Raw genomic sequence first — 17242 nt, forward strand, 5'->3', positions numbered from 1 at the left:
GATTTTTTTTTTTTTATTCATTGATTGTTTAAACTACTTGCTATTTTGTTGTATGAAAATCTGCGTGTTCACCTGTGTTATTTCCTCCTCTTCTGGTGACATTAGAGTCAGCGGAGATGTTGGCAGGTGCATTGCTTCTGGGCACAATCCTTACAGCTTTACCAGGTTGGTCAAAAATGTGTATGTGTCTGTATATATATATATATATATATATATATATATATATATATATATATATATATATATACATATGTCTTTTGTGTGTGTGTGTGTGTGTGTGTGTGTGTGTGTGTGTGTGTGTGTGTGTGTGTGTGTGTGTGTGTGTGTGTGTGTGTGTGTGTGTGTGTGTGTGTGTGTGTGTGTGTGTGTAATATATTTCACTTTATAAGGTAGGATATTTTTGACATAATTTGTGTTTACATTGATAAATATTTACTTATATATTTCTGGATTTTTAATAGCTGAGCTGTGTGCAATCAGTGTTAAGTCCAAATAAAAGTGATTAAAGAGTCATGTATGAGTTTTGTAACATTCTGCAGCCAGGTGCCCTTGCCTTCACACTTGGGGTTATTTATAAGTATCGATTGACTTTTTGTGCAAGCTGGTCACCCCAGGCAGGCTTTGTTAGCGGCGCAGAATGTCACCATCAAGGCTCTTTCTCACTGACTCCATTTTATTTGATGCAGTTTGACACTTCATTCTCCAAGGAGTAATATTTTTTTTACTTGTGTGCTTTGGAAAGAATTCTTCCCTTTCCTCTCTGAAAGCTTTATTCCAAACCAAAAACCTGCAAAAGGCACATTTTTCTCGCAAAGAAAAATGTGTGCAGTGTTCAATTGGCATTCAGAAATTACATGATCTGAAGATCTTCATCAATCTTCTTGGTATGTGTTGGTGACTGGCATGATGAACATGAACATGTTCTGTTTGTTATTAATGTGCTCCATAATGTGGACCACACAGTACTTCTCTAATAGTGAGGTCTCTTAGTGTCTTTATTCATGCTTGAACAACACACACACTTCCAGCTAGGTGGCAGCAGTGCTGAAAGTAATCTGTAACTGTTTTTCATATTAATAAAATTCATAAAATTGCCATGCAATTTTTTATAAGTTGTTGCAGATGTTTACTCAGCTCATTTTATTAATAGTATATTTATATAATCATGATAGCATGCAGAATGCTTGTGCCAGCAACTCATACAATTAGGGATGTATACAGAGTACCGGTATTTTTAGGTACCGGTCCCTAATTGGGTCGGTCCAAGTGGACCGTTAAAATTCTGGACTATCAATACTGCTATTTTTACGCTGTCACGTCCCTTCAGGTGCCGTTGCAAAGCATAAAAAAGACACGGCCAATCGGAGTCAAACTTTTAACGTCCAACTTCCGTTTATACGGTACACGGAAGTAAACAAAATCATAAATTTACATGTCATCGGAATCTCAGATGGAATCAATGTTCACTAAAAACAGAATCTAAATGCGGAAATTTGCGAAATGTGACTGGGATGTTGTCATTGAGAGGAAAAGGGGAAATCGTGTTTACCATGCACTTGACGAACACTCACCTCCATCATGGAGCCGTGCCGGCCAGGGTCCAGCTCTCTGTACGAGGCAGCCCTTCATGGTGCACCCTTCTGGGCCATTAAGCTGTGTGAAAAACATCTGCTTGTAATGCAGCTAGTTGTGGACCCGACCAGCGATTAAACATATTCATTGGTAAGTTCATGATAACTTTTAATACTACACACTAAAAAAATGCTAGGTTATTTTTATAACCCAATTTATGAGTTACGAGTGTTGGGTTGCATTTTTGAGTTATTTTTATGAAGAGCAATCCATTTTTTGGGTTATAAGGGTATTATTTTAACTCAACTGCTGGGTTTTCAAAACTATGAACCATTCTTGAGTTGTTTTTCAATGAGTAACGCGCTTTTGGGTAAAAGGCTTTTTTTTTTATAAAAAAGGTACTTTTTTCTTGAAGGGAATTTTATTAAGGATTAATCTCATTAACATTATTTACAATCACACATCTTATGTACATGAAAATATTTGAGCATGTTGTATAGAACTACTAATATCATGATCCGTCATGTTTGTTTAGTTTTTGACTTCCTCAGTTCCTCGTTTGAGCACCCCTGGGTTTGTGTTTTAGTTGCCATGACTGCAGATTGTTTTCACCTGCCTCTGATTAGTGTTCGGGACGCTCACCTGCTCCTGGGCACTAATCAGAGAGCTACTTATTCCCTGCTTTTCGCCACACTTAGTCTGGCTTTCTTATTTGCTTCCACACAACAGTTACGACGGCTACTAATTTGATTCCTGAGCTAAGCTTCGCCTTTTTGTTTGCCTGTTTACATGCTAAGCTTTTCTTGTTCGCTATTCCGTTAGCGTCCCGTGCTATCGGCACTCTGGTGCTCTTTTGTTTGTATTCCGCATGATTTATGGACAATAAATCATTTCCTTACCTGCACCTTGCCTCTGGAGTCCCGTCTGCATCCTGGGAGAACGATCCACGCAGTAAAATGCGACCCCACCGTGACAACTATGACCATACACGGCAATTCTTGTAAAACAAAATGTCACTCACATCTTGCTTTTGGGTGTATTTTAATGGAATACAAATAATGTTGGTCAGTAGTTGGGAAAGAGTAGGACAAACCAGCACTAAAATTGGGTCAAGGAGCGCTAAATTGCTCAACCCAATAGTTGGGTTTGGAATAACCCAACATTGTAGTGAGCATAACTCAGCTTTTGTGTGAAATAAATTCAACCCAATAGTTGGGTTATGAATCAACCAACATTGAGTTAGCATAACTCAACTTCTGGGTTAAATAATTTAACCCAATAGTTTGGTTGGGAATAACCCAATATTAAATTATCATAACTCAACTTTTTGGTTAAATAATTCAATGCTAAAGTTTGGTTGGAAAAGTTAACCAAAGATGTTGAGTTAAACTCAAATAAGGGAATAATTTTCTAAACCAGCAGTTGCGTTAAAATTGGCTTATTTGTTAACCCAACATTTTTTTAGTGTGTATAGTTGGACCACCAGTGTTGAAATAATAACTGCTGCATCTTGGAAATACTATGGAAGACTTGGAAACATGTAACCTCAAATTTATTGGTACATTGTTAACATGCTTTTTCTTATTTAATTCTAGTTTATTAGTTTTTTAGTACAGTTGCATACTATACATATACATATCGCCTAGCCCTATAGGGTGTGTGATAATCAGCTTGGAATAATCACAAATAATGAAGAAACACCACACAAAAGGTTGTAACAAAACAATATTTCTTCGTCAAAAGGCCCTCAAAGTCAGGTGTCTAGCGAACCACTAATCCATAGGCCAACATTAATCCACTTAAAAAATGTTCAAAAATGAAGTAATATTGTCATCCATAAAGTTGCTCAGAAGCAAGATAACATCCGCTGACACCTTGCTTAATTGCACACCCACCTAACATGCTAATTGATTGTATTGATGATATAGTTGATATGATAAGAATAATGATGTACAGTACCATGTAGAAGGTCTGTGTTCTGTCTACATAAATAATATTTTCAACTGAGTGTAATTGTAATTAATAAAAACCCTGTGATGGATCTGTGTGGTCTTTGCAAGATGATGACATAACTGCGTTGCACCTTGCTCTGCAAACATAGTTGGCTTGTTTAAGGCTTAAAAAGCAGGTGTTGATAAGACTTCTCTACAGTGAGACTCTTGTGCCAATAAAGATTTTAATGAAAATGCATTTTTAACAACTTTATTTACACCAATTATATATAGTACCGATAAGAGTACCAATAAATACCGGTATTAATAAGGAATATCGGTAAGGGGTTTGTATTGATAAATTCTTAACGATATACATCTCTACTTACAGCGATTTGCACACATAACTACATTTTAAATGTTAAAAAGTTTTCAATAGTTTTTCAATTCAAGGGGTTGAGATGGGTACTGAATTCGGGTACTGGGTATTGAATTTTTTAATAGGCACCGACGGAAGTCCATTCGGAACTACCGGGTACTGAGTCATGTAAAATCAAACACTGCCCTATTTCAATACCTTTGTTGCATGTGACATCATGTCCGGTTGAAAACTCGCCACTGGCTCAAGCACTTGGCTGGGAAACAAGCACTAAAAGCGGACTCCGCCAGTCTAGGTAATATAACAATTTTCCATGCTAACAAAGCAGGAAGAAAGCTCTTAAAGGTACAGTAAGGCTCCACTTTTTAAATGTGTTAGCTCTATGTTAATTTACATTGGATTTGCCATTGACAGACAGTTAGCTATTTTACATGGCGATTTCAACACTTCCAAATTTGGTAATCAAAACTACAACTAAGATGCACATTACAATCGAATATCCTGTGTGTAATAAACAGTTTTTTGGAAAATTAATTTAAAAAAGTAATTCATTATAGTTATTTGTTACTTTCCCAAAAAAGTAATTGAATTACTCATAGAAATAGTCTTTAATAAATGTAAATAATTACTTGGGGGGGAAAAATTATTGTGTTACTTTAAAAAATTAAAACTTTAAATATCTGGCTAAACCAGTTGAGATGTTCATGATACCAGAGTGCGTGTAAGTGCCTAAGCAAAGGCGGTGCCTGTTGCTAAGTGATGTGTGATGTCAGCGCCCAGACAGAGCAGTATTAGCTCAGACTTGCAGTTTGCAGGCATCGATGGTAGCTCTTTTGAATCTTTTTACTGGATTGTGTTAGCGCGAGGTAATAAAGACATTGAATGGGTATCCATGGCTGTAGTCTCCTTGTCCACAAACAGGGTATTGTAGCAGTGCAAGCTTGTCACTTCAATTACTGATTTGTTGTTCAATATTCCCTCAAAGTAGAAGTGTGTATGTGTGCGTGTACTTAAATGTTGTGTGTTGTTTGCTGTGTGATGTTGCCTCCTTCTATTTGATATCAAGTTTGTTGTAGTGTGGTGCTAGTTGTTGCTTTCATTTATAGAAATATATTTCCTGCATGGAACTTTCTGTGCTTCTGACATTGTTTTTTAAATATACAACTACAGCACAAGTTTTGTGCCACGTTACATCAAGCGTCTCGCTAACTCGTTAGTAACAGGGTTATCATATAACGCAGTTATTCGGACCACTGGTAATAAATATAATACTTACAGTCTAAACAATTTGTATTGCGCAACAACAACAAAAATCTGGAACATGGCAAAGACTACGTCCTGGCTATGGCATAACACTGTAGTCTATACACTACTGCCATCTAAAGTCTGGGAATTGCTACTGCAAGCATACTCTCCTATAAAATACAGTACAGAACAGTAATTGCAAATAAACATCTGATAGAAGATGGATGGATGGATGGATGGATGGATGGATGGATGGATGGATGGATGGATGGATGGATGGATGGATGGACAGTACATCTGTGTTAAAAAAATTTTAAAAATACTTTAAAAAATTTAAAAAAAGAACATTTATTAGCACATTTGAACACAAACAAAAATAACTATAAATAATAAAAACATTAAATAATGAACTCAATAATTAATTAAATTATTAAAGGTGCAGTAGGGAAGGGATTCATATGGCTTCATTCATGAGTGGATTTCACGTGAGATGAAGGTGGGGGGTTAATGATTTTGCAATGCACTCTGCTGAAAATGATGGAAAGCGCCACACTACACGACAACTGACGCTGTGGTCAAAGTTGGAATTACCAAAAAAAAACGTTTTAAGTTGATCAACACTCTACTGCCTTCTGGCGGCTAATGTGGATAGTGGACCCCCTCACCCAAAGTATTATGTTTCATGTGTCAGGTAAACAAATCCCCTTACTACTGTAATTTTATAGTAAAATAATTAATGACAAAATTAAGTAATTATTTAAAGATGTATTTATTTTATTTTAATTTTGTCCCATTTAACCATCCATAATAACACAGCTCCAGATGACATTGTTAAGCCTTGTGAGCAATGTGGAATGACAACGCAGGACACGCAATGTTGACAAAGCTGAATGCTAACAACACAACTAATGGTCATAGCTGCAACTGTCAAGTTGACTATGTTTTTGCAGAAAAAAAATACACTTGTGATTTCAGCACATAGAAGCCCAGTTCTAACTTAAAGGGGAATTGTACTTCTTTTGGAATGTTGTCTATCGCTCACAATAATTATGAGAGACAAGAACACACGTAATTTTTTTTTTTAGGATTTTAAAGATGATTAAAAAAAATGCTTGGAATGTGTGGTTAATGGGAGTCACCGTTGTAGCCTTCAAATCCCTCTAAAACAACTTCAAAAACCCACCGTCAACATTTGATATACACATTACAAGTGTATATGTAATGTTGTAACAGACACAATCATAACAATAAGTAATATGTAAAATATTTCCTGTATTTTAGTCATTTTAAGTATTGCCAGAACTACTTTGGTCTACACATTTATTTCCGTTTCCATAGCAGTGCACTTCCGACTTCTGGCAACAATTGTGTGTTCCTACTTCCGGATACAAACGTGAGCATGTTGTAATTATGGCAGACTTGGTAACAGACATCAAAGATGACTATTTTTGGATAAATAAGGATTGACAACCTTGTCTTTTTGAAGCTGAATATACGGAGGATGAAGTACTGCTTATAGAAGCGAGCACGAAGACAGAGTGAAACGTTGGCGCAGAACGAAGCCGAGAGAGTTAGTTCAGCGTGACTATGTGTCGTAAATGTGGAGCTTGGAGCCAAGCTATGCCAACAGAAATGGATTGCTTACCCAAAATCAACTGGAGACGTCCCCTGCCAGCTGGACCAAACAAACAACTATTATTCGAGTGAGTCAGTTTACTATTGATCATGATACACGCAGCACGTCATGCGTGTTAGTACAACTTCATATGCTGTCGAGCTAGCTGTGTACAAACATACCATGAAATGTGGGCTAATATTTCACAGATACTGTAATACGGTTGTTCATGTTTTTCGGTAAGTACAGATTGTTGTCTTTTCGCATTGTGTTGGGCATAAAAAACTCAAAGGAGTATCGTGCTGACGTAGAAACTGGCTTATCTCTTGCCGTAGCTAGCTCACGGCTAATACCGTTGCACGCCGATGTGTTAGTATACTAGCAAAATAGTTCCTCAGTGTTCGCTCTTACAATAACAATGTTGCTACAGCTAGGTTATTATACAGGTTACAGAATGTAAATGAAGTATTGTTGACGGTTTTTGAATGCATTTTAAAGTGATTAAGAGGCCAAACGGATTGCTCCCTTTAGCTGCATTGCAAGCCACCTAAAACGAGCCGATTTTTACATGTTTCTCGTAAGTATTGTGAATAATAGGCAAAATTCCAAAAAAGTGCAGTTCTTCTTTAAAGGAATAACCCAGGATGTGACAGAGTATTTCCATGTTATGGCCATGTTTTAGTGGCCTGGTGACGACCATAGCAATGACACTTTGAGGACCTTCTGGGCTACCAGTGAGCACACTAAGGGCCACTATGTTAGGTGGAATGAGTGTAAAGGTGACTGCATTGGTGTTATTTAATGTTTAGAGGGCTCTAATTATGCTAAAAAAAAATAAAAAAAACATTAAGAAGGTTACAAACAGTTTATATGCTCTATTTATGAAAATATTTGAATTATTGATAACAATCCTACTTTGCAGACATTCATTTACCATGGTCAGGTTTTACCACTTGTCTGTTCATCATGCTACATGAACCAGAAAGTATTTTTCTAAAACATAAACACTGTGGAAGTCACTGCCTAGCAGTTCCACAGTTACACACGTCCCAGGAGCCTGGCGTGCAGTTTTTAACAGAGTTTTAGTGTTCATCAATTTAATCAAATGTTTTTCAGCAGTCAGTCACTCCAAATCCTCCTCCTCTCCTGTTCCCGGCCGTTACTGTTAAAGACAACATGTGATTAGATAACTCGTACCACCTGGGAGATCTAATCACCTGTTCAGCTGTGTCTCGCCCTCAGCACTGCCACGCCCCCATCTGATGGTGCTCTGTCCTCAGCACCATGGACAGAGGTGGTGACCTCCGCTCCTGCAGGCAGCGCTGGCCACACCTCCCTCCACAAACACAAACACAAAAATGACGTGTTTCCCCCTTTTGTTAACAATTTGATTTTAGTCATTATAATTGCTTAACAATGTTGGCATTTTGTTATTTACTGCAGGGGTCCAGAGCAGGTGGAGTGTGTCATTCTCACGAAGAGAGATTTGTGTGTGGGCAGGAACCACCGTAACTCTGCCTTGCCGCTATGACTATCCATCAGGTAGCGTAGCAATTGTTTTCCTATTCACACCTCAGTATGGATGAAAAAAGCAGATAAAGGTTTAATTGCTATACACCCTAGGTTATTTCTATTACAATACACTTTGCAATGACGTAGCATTGTCACATATTTTTATCATCATCTTCACAGGTCACACAGTGAAGTGGGTCATGTGGTTTCGTGTGTCATCTGATGGTCGAAGGGAGTTCGTCCATCACCCTGATCCAAACCAAGTTAGCCTGTCCTACCGTGGACGCACGCGGTAAGACAATTTGGAATCACAGGCACTACAGCATGTAATGAAATCTCGCTTTTTGTTTGTGATCCGTTCCACAAAAACAGGCAAGAACAGAATTGTGCGAAAATCGAAGCAATTTTTCCCATAAAAAGTCATGTAAATCCAATTCATTTGTTCCAACATCCAAACTAAAATAGGGTGTAGTCATAGTTGTTCATGCAAGAAACAATGCAGAATAAATACAAACAACAAATGAACATTTAACATCACTTTGTTGGTGAACGCTGCAATAAGTGGAAGTGTGGCGGGGTTTTTTTCGGGATTGGATCCAAATTTGGTACTTTTATAGCTACCAACCTAATTCTGTCAGTACTACTGAGTACATCAACTCCAACGATACCATATTTCTATAAGCAGACACGGTTCATGCACTTGGCGGGCAAACAGTGGTCTGATTCTAGAGTATTGTAAGTGATGTTGCAATGGTCCATGCAAACAAAGCAAGTGTTCCTGATAGAAAGTGCTCAAGAATAAGGCTCCACTTTTCAAAATGCGCTTGATCGATCCTTTGCTATATATATATATATATATATATATATATATATATATATATATATATATATATATATATATATATATATATATATATATATATATATATATATATATATATATATATATACAGTACAGGGCATCATTTTTATGACTATTTACATTGTAGATTGTCACTGAAGGCATCAAAACTATGGAGTTATGTAAGTAACAAAAAAAGGTAAAAAAAACTGAAAGCATGTTTTATATTCTAGTTTTGTTTTTTTCAAAATAGCCCCCGTTTGCTCTGATTACTGCTTCGCACACTCTTGGCATTCTCTCGATGAGCTTCAAGCACACCTGTAAAGTGAAAACCATTTCAGGTGACTACCTCTTGAAGCTCATCGAGAGAATGCCAAGTGTGTGCAAAGTAGTAATCAGAGCAAAGGGTGGCTATTTTGAACTAGAATATAAAACATGTTTTCAGTTATTTCACCTTTTTTTGTTAAGTACATAACTCCACATGTGTTCATTCATAGTTTTGATGCCTTCAAAAATATGCTACTGATTAGCATTAACCATTTACATGGTGATATCAACACCTCCAAATGTTGGTCATGAAAGATAATAAGATGCATGTTACAATCAAACAGCTAGTGTGTACTTACTTTTTAGGGATCAACAAAAGACAAGACTGGCACACACGCACCTTGGAACCACTGAAATAAATGCATACTTACAGATGAGACAGATAAGTATAGGAAAACAAATGGACTGCACAGTTATCATTATCAGTTTGATGTTTAATGTTAAATAAATAAAGATTGGTCAATTTTATTGACCAATATACTTTTGTACATGAACACATACAAAAGCAGCAACATTTTTTACAGTTAGTACTGGTACCAATTGGTACCGTACCAGTTCAAATTTGAAAGATAATCCTTGCTAGCTCAGGTTTGAGTCCTTGTGTGCTGTGATTGGAGGGAATTGTGGCCGTGAATTGTGTTTTGTTACCACATTTTAATACAGAGTTTGGCCGATAACCAAGAAATTGTAAGAACACCGGGCTGGATGGAAAAACTGCAAAAGTAAAAATACTGGCACACATCTTTGACTTTATTGGGCTTTGACCGCTCCATTCCTCCTGGGCTAATTCTTCAATCATACTAAGACATTCTGTATATTTCTGTGTATTCAAATGTGCAGGGAAGGTTGCTTTCTGTTCCCTAGTACAGAGGTTCTTAACCTTTTTGATCTCAGGGCCCAACTTTTCTACTACAGAAGGTTCCGGGGCCCTCTCAAACTTTAACCCTAAATTAGTAATCTTACTCTTGATTTTAATTATATTCAATAATGCTATCTAACCTAAATTATATGAAACTAAGTGTTGATCACAAAGACTAATATTGATTTACAGTACCAGTATAATGGAAAAAAAAGTTGACTTTATATGCTTTATTGGTGTTTCATTGTATCCATTAAACCATATCCCTTGTGTGGGCTCTGTGCCGAGGATGTCGTTGTGGCTTGTGCAGCCCTTTGAGACTTTTGTGATTTAGGGCTATATAAATAAACATTGATTGATTGATTGATATCCAGTTGTATTTACAATCGGCAAAGTATGTAAAAAATACCGCCTCCACATCACAAATGCCACAAATTCAGTCGGCCATTTTGAATATTCCGCTCAAAACATCTTTGGCAATTTCCATAGATTTGAGGTCACATGATGTCACTGGAGGAACGCTTCTGCACTAACCGCCAACAATACTCCATTTACATGTCATAACTTGAAAATTAACCAAATATGCGCTGTATTTATATTATAGGTGGTAACGTAGACGGCCTATTTTAGCGGCGCATTGATAGCAATGAGCTAATGCTATTTTACGCTGCTGTTGTTGCCACATAAGCCGGCGGCTGCTTCTGCTTTGTCTCAAACTTGCTAAAAGTACATTCTAGATTATAATTCATGCGTCTCTAAACTGGTAGTAGACAAATGTGGCCATGGTCCGACAGGCTGGTTGACTTTCACGTCCCAGAGGTGGCGAAAAAGACGCTAGTTGCTGCAACTTTTGTTTTAACCCTTCATGAGGATTGTGATTGATTCTTCATCCAAACGGGATTATGTGAGCATCCCATCAGTCGGAATCACAGCGAGAGTGGAAATTGTACAGTAAGTGTTTGCTTTATTATGGTTAGTTTTTCTGTTGACGCTATAGTGTTTTAGTAAAGCTACATCCGTTTATCCCTCGGCTTCTAAAACTTATTGCTCATCCTCCTTGCATTTAGTCTCAAAAATATAAGGTTCTAGATCATAATTTTTCCCAAAATACTCTACGTCATCACGTGACTGGCTTGCTCATTAACTCTCAAAATGGTTGATACTATTGATACTGTTTTGATCATATACTGTATATTTACTCGCAAACTTTGTAAGTTTTTTGGTGTCATAAATCATATGGTAATAGCTTCAATATAAAGGCATGTTGAGTTTACATTCTACTGGTACTTTGACACATAAACCTAAGCTTAGGCTAAGGTCAGGCTAACTAGAAAAATAAGTACTAACCAAATATACTGCGTAAGAAGGGACTCATAAACTACTGACGAAAAATATATTTACATATAATTGTGTTGTGCTAGATTGAATGAACTAAATTAATAATTAATAGGTTTCTTAACTATACTATCAATAAAATTAAAGCGCAAATGAAAATACAGCTTCATCACTTATCATTAATCAATTATTAGTCATAATTTTTTGCGCAGAAGAAACATCTCTGATTGTTTGAGATTGGCATTACTGCCACAAGTGGTGGAAAACTGTATAACAACTGTGTATGGCTGCAGCTCATAAGGACAACAGCTGAGAAACAGATATTTTTTGGCGGCCGACGAGGGGACGCCTGCGGCCCAACAATGGGCCCCGACCCTTAAGAATCAGTGGCCTAGTGTACATAATCAAAAACTATAAAGGCATGCTTAGATGAGTTTGGTGTTGAATAACTTACACACACTATACACTGTAGAACCTCATATTACACACATGATTGGTTCTGTGACGAAGCTCTTATCTCAAATCAAGGGTGCCCATTGAAATGAAATAAAATCAATTGCATTGGCGTTTTAACACATAGAGGAACATGCCTTTTAAAAAGAAAAACTAACTTTTAGATCAAAAAAATATATTGTATAAAATGCACAACAAACAACGACATAGTTTATTGAAGTAATGTAATAATAATGTACAGCATTGGAGAGTGGACTTCCAGCTGCTTCTCGGTCAAACACAGTATCAGCAGCTTTTCCCTGTTTTTACATATAGATTTTTACGTATATATATATATATAATTTCAACATTCTCAGCTGGCGTTAGACTCATTGTGCTTCAGTATGGTGCAGACTCGCAGTGATAGGCTCGAAATGTTTCGCCAAGTTGGCAACATGCTCTGTCATGTTTTTGATGATTTCTTTCTTTAATTGACTGAATATCATCCACTTGTTCTCAGCACTGTCCTTCACGCTCACATGTTTCCTTCCCATGCTTGGAAGACAAAGTTACATCGATCCCTAGCTATAAACTATTGCTAGCGAGAAAAATCTGATGTTTTGGTGGGATCTTACAGGGTTTACTGTGACATTTGCTACACCAACCAATGGCGGGAATGCTTGTCACTCAAGTTTTTGCATGCAACTTAAAGCATAACAATTGTCCTCCGAGAGGCAGCTCTTATCTCAAACACTCTTAAGTTGAGGCACTGCTGTATTTATGACCCTACGCTCCGCCCGCAGACCATTCGAGTTCTATTTTCACTTCCTGTGGGTGTCCTGGCCAGGCGTCACATTACTTAGTCCATACAGTATAATTCTGACACATTCATAATGAATTGCAGCTACATCGGCGGGAGCTACTCCAGCTGTTCGGTCCAAATTCGAGCTGTCAAGCTGAGTGATGCGGGCCAGTACCATTTCAGGTTCGAGACAGACCAGCCGCTAGGAAGATGGACCTCTCCAGACACCATCGCTCTGGATGTAACAGGTTCCTTCTTGCCAGTGCTGAATCAACTGTGATAGATACTACTGAGGAAATACAAAAAGTAGTCGGCCAGGTATTCACACAGAGGTTTGATTTTTGTGTGTGTGTGTGCATATGTCAGACCTCCAGGTCCAGCTGCATCCAACCAGGTCAGCCAACATGTTTGGCTTTGGGGAGACTGTGTTTGTCGGCTGCCAGGCCAGTGGATGTGCTGCTACCGGAAGGAGCCTAGCTTTGTACAGGTGAGCGCAATATGCTTCTCGTTTATAAGTCAGAATAATGGAGTCCTTATGCCGTTCATTACGCACAGGAATGGACTAAACCTAGGTTCCTATGACAAATGGATGACTATTAAACGCTTTGACCTTGTGCACACGGGAAAGTACATCTGTCGACCAATCCCACCGCAGAATGTGCAGTCTCCGCCTCTCTCATTGGCGCTGGGCCGTAAGTAATTTTGCTGATTTTTCTAATGAATCCCCAAAAGCAGGGCTGTCAAAACCTTTTTTCCCCAAAGGACCAAATACAGAATAATTAAGTCCAGGGTTGCCTCAGTTTGTTTCTTTTCTTTCAGTACAACTTCCCATATTTATTTCATTTTGACATGGGATATTAACTAGGGCTGTCAAATTGAATGCATTAACGCATGTGATTAATCACAAAAAAATATTGCATGTGTATATATATATATATATATATATATATATATATATATATATATATATATATATATATATATATATATATATATATATATATATATATATATATATATATATATATATATATATATATGCATATTAATCACACACTCTATTTTGACTGCACATGTTCATTTACTTTGTTTACCTGAAATGCGGCTCAGGTTGTTACACGGTCATTCATCAGGTCAATGCATACGTCAGTGCAAAGATGAATAAAGAGTTTAAGTCTAGTGTTCTGTGTGGCAAATAAACCTTGATGGGACTTAAAAATACTTTGAGTAGATATTTTGAACAACAGATGACGCACATTAAAGTAAAACCTTTGAAAATGTTCCTGGATGATGTTCTGACAATTTGTGTCCAAATATTGGGGTCTTTTTTTAAGTTCATTTAAATTATGCAAGTGAGTATTAACTGGGATTATTTGTTGAAAAATCAATCAATCAATCAATTAATCAATGTTTATTTATATAGCCCTAAATCACAAGTGTCTCAAAGGGCTGTACAAGCCACAACGACATCCTCGGTACAGAGCCCACATACGGGCAAGGAAAACTCACCACAGTGGGACGTCAATGTGAATGACTATGAGAAACCTTGGAGAGGACCGCATATGTGGGTCAGATAAGAGTTAAACCAAGACAAGGCTAAGTCTGACATCCCAATACGCGTTTTAATACGCTCTAATAAAATATTATGATCAACAGTATCGAAAGCGGCGCTAAGATCAAGAAGCAGCAACATAGATGACGCATCAGAATCCATCGTTAGCAATAGATCATTAGTCATTTTTGCGAGGGCTGTCTCCGTAGAGTGATTTGCCCTGAAACCGGATTGAAAAGGTTCACAGATATTGTTAGACGCTAAGTGTTCATTTAGCTGCTGTGTGACCATTTTTTCGAGGATTTTCGAGATAAACGGAAGGTGGGACACCGGCCGGTAGTTTACCATGAGGTCAGGATCGAGGTTAGGTCTTTTGAGTAGAGGATGAATAACCGCTTTTTTGAATGCTAGGGGAACAGTGCCAGAGGAAAGTGATAAGTTTATAATATTTAACACTGATGGACCTAATAATACAAAAAGCTCCTTGATAAGTTTCCCAGGAATTGGGTCAAGTAAACATGTTGTTTGTTTTGTCCCATTTACACATTTTAACAATTCCTCCAATGTTATTTCATCAAAGAGAGAGAAACTATTTTGCAGGGCAGTGTCCGTCGTATATACAGTCGTATTTGTGTTAATAGAACCCAGTTGTAGCTGAGATGCATTGTCTTTAATCTCTTTTCTAATGACTTCAATTTTCTTATTAAAGAATTTCATAAAGTCATCTGCTGAGTGGGTGGAGCTACTGGGAGGAGTCCCTTGTTGGGTTAGCGATGCTACTGTACTAAACAAAAATTTAGGATCATTTTTGTTGAGGTGGATGAGATTTGAGTAATATTTAGCTTTAGCTGAGGTAAGCATGCGTTTATAAGTTATTAAACTATCACTCCATGCTTGATGGAAAACCTCAAGTTTAGTCGCACGCCATTTGCGTTCCAGCTTTCTACATGATAATTTCTGGGCTTTAGTTTCGTCTGTAAACCATGGGGTACGCCTTTTAGGGGCCCTTTTTAGCTTTAGCGGTGCTACACTATCAATGGTGTCGCGCAGGGCGTCGTTAAAGTTGTTAGTGAGGTTATCAATAGAGCCCACATAATTTGGGAATGGTGCCATTACCGAAGGCAGTAGGTTAGTAAGAGTCGTCGTTGTGGCAGCATTAATGTTGCAGCTGCTATAGTAGTTATTATTATTATTATTAGTTTGTTCACAATGAGTCAGAACTTCGAATTTTATAAGGTAATGATCGGACATTACTTTAGTGTACGGGAGTATCGTAACTTTAGAGGTGGTGACACCCCTGACAAGCACTAGATCTATCGTATTACCGTTGCGATGCGTGGGTTCATTTATTATTTGTGTAAGACCACAGCTATCAATTATAGTCTGGAGCGCCACGCATGGAGGGTCCGATGGGGTATTCATATGGATGTTAAAGTCTCCCATTATGATTATATTGTCGGCGTGCGTCACTAGATCAGCAACGAACTCTGAAAATTCATTGATAAAGTCCGAATAGGGCCAGGTGCAGAGGCAGCGGTGTGACAAACCTCATAGTAAGCACCTCAAACGAGTTATATTTATTATTTAGGTCCGAGGTAAGGTTAAAGTTTTTGTTGTATATTAGTGCAACACCCCCACCCCTTTTAATGGGACGGGCAATATGCGTTCCCGTATAGCCAGGAGGAGACGCCTCACCCAGCGCAAAAAATTTGTCTGGTTTGAGCCAGGTCTCGGCTAGACCAACGACATCAAGATTGTTGTCTCTAATGACTTCATTAACTAATAACGTTTTGGAAGACGATCTTATGTTTAAAAAGCCCATATTATAGGTAGTGGGCTGTTTTGAGGAGTTATTGTTGAAAGTATCCGTAGTAGCAATATTAATAATGTTACGTTTATTATGCGTAGTGCACTTTAAATAATTTCGACCATATCTAGGATTTGATATGACAGGAATTTTCAGATTGTTTGCCACCTCAGTAAAATGCATGCCCACCTCTGACGCAGAAAAAACATTATGTGAGTTGTATATTATTCTAAGAGAATTGCTATGTGTGCAGGGATTATCCAGCCTGGCACTGGCTAGTTCTAGCTTAACAGACTCCTTATTAGCGCTTCTTTGAGGATTAGCCTTTAGCTTTTTTGTTAGCCCCGCTAACAACAAAGCCTTTAGCTTTGTTGTTAGCCCCGCCCGACATCCCCGCTTCTGCTTCCGAGCACACCGCTTACGTCTCTTTCGTTGACGGTCCCCGCTGGTAGTGGACCCCGCTGCTTCAAAGGCCACTGCTGGATGTAGCTCGCGAAGAATTCCCAAGCTAGCGAGTAGGTCCACCGTACACGCATCTTTCAGCCCAAAATGGCCCGATCTCTCCACATCCAGAATCGTATGTCGGTCATAAGTGATCACGGAGTGAACACGCTGTGAGCCAGCCATGAAATTGACTGAATTGACGGGTATTTTTGCCAAATCGGTCTACACTTCCAAGAGCGCCTGCAAGAAGCTGCCGCCGTGAAGCGCCGCCATCTTGCTTCCAAATCCACATTTAAAAGTGTGATTAATCTAATTTTAAGAAATTAATCGTTTGACAGCATTAGTATTAACAAGTTAGGTTTTTTTTCTTCATGTTTCAGTGTTATCTCAGTTCCAGCTCTGTTATTTTTGGTTTCCACCTACTGTGTGTTACTCTTATCTGCCACTGAACACTGACTTCCCTATCTGTTCCATATTGGCAATCAGGACACACCTGTTTCTGGTTGCCAATCATATTGTTTTCTTTAAATGTTGGTCTGTCCATCCTTTGAACAGGGCTGGATCATATATATATATATATATATATATA

General features: G+C 38.0%; 1 protein-coding gene across 1 annotated transcript in view; it reads left to right on the forward strand.

The window, feature by feature from the left end:
- The first annotated feature begins 8454 nt into the window (after window positions 1-8454).
- The window catches only part of si:dkey-33i11.1 (B-cell receptor CD22), a 29750-nt gene continuing 20962 nt past the window's right edge, over window positions 8455-17242 (forward strand). The window contains exons 1-4 of the mRNA XM_062063522.1: window positions 8455-8546; window positions 12953-13098; window positions 13217-13337; window positions 13406-13542. Coding sequence (XP_061919506.1) covers window positions 8455-8546; window positions 12953-13098; window positions 13217-13337; window positions 13406-13542 — 496 coding nt within the window. The remainder of the gene's footprint in view (window positions 8547-12952; window positions 13099-13216; window positions 13338-13405; window positions 13543-17242) is intronic.

Source organism: Entelurus aequoreus, linkage group LG11 (assembly GCF_033978785.1).
Source record: "Entelurus aequoreus isolate RoL-2023_Sb linkage group LG11, RoL_Eaeq_v1.1, whole genome shotgun sequence".
Lineage (NCBI taxonomy): Eukaryota > Metazoa > Chordata > Actinopteri > Syngnathiformes > Syngnathidae > Entelurus > Entelurus aequoreus.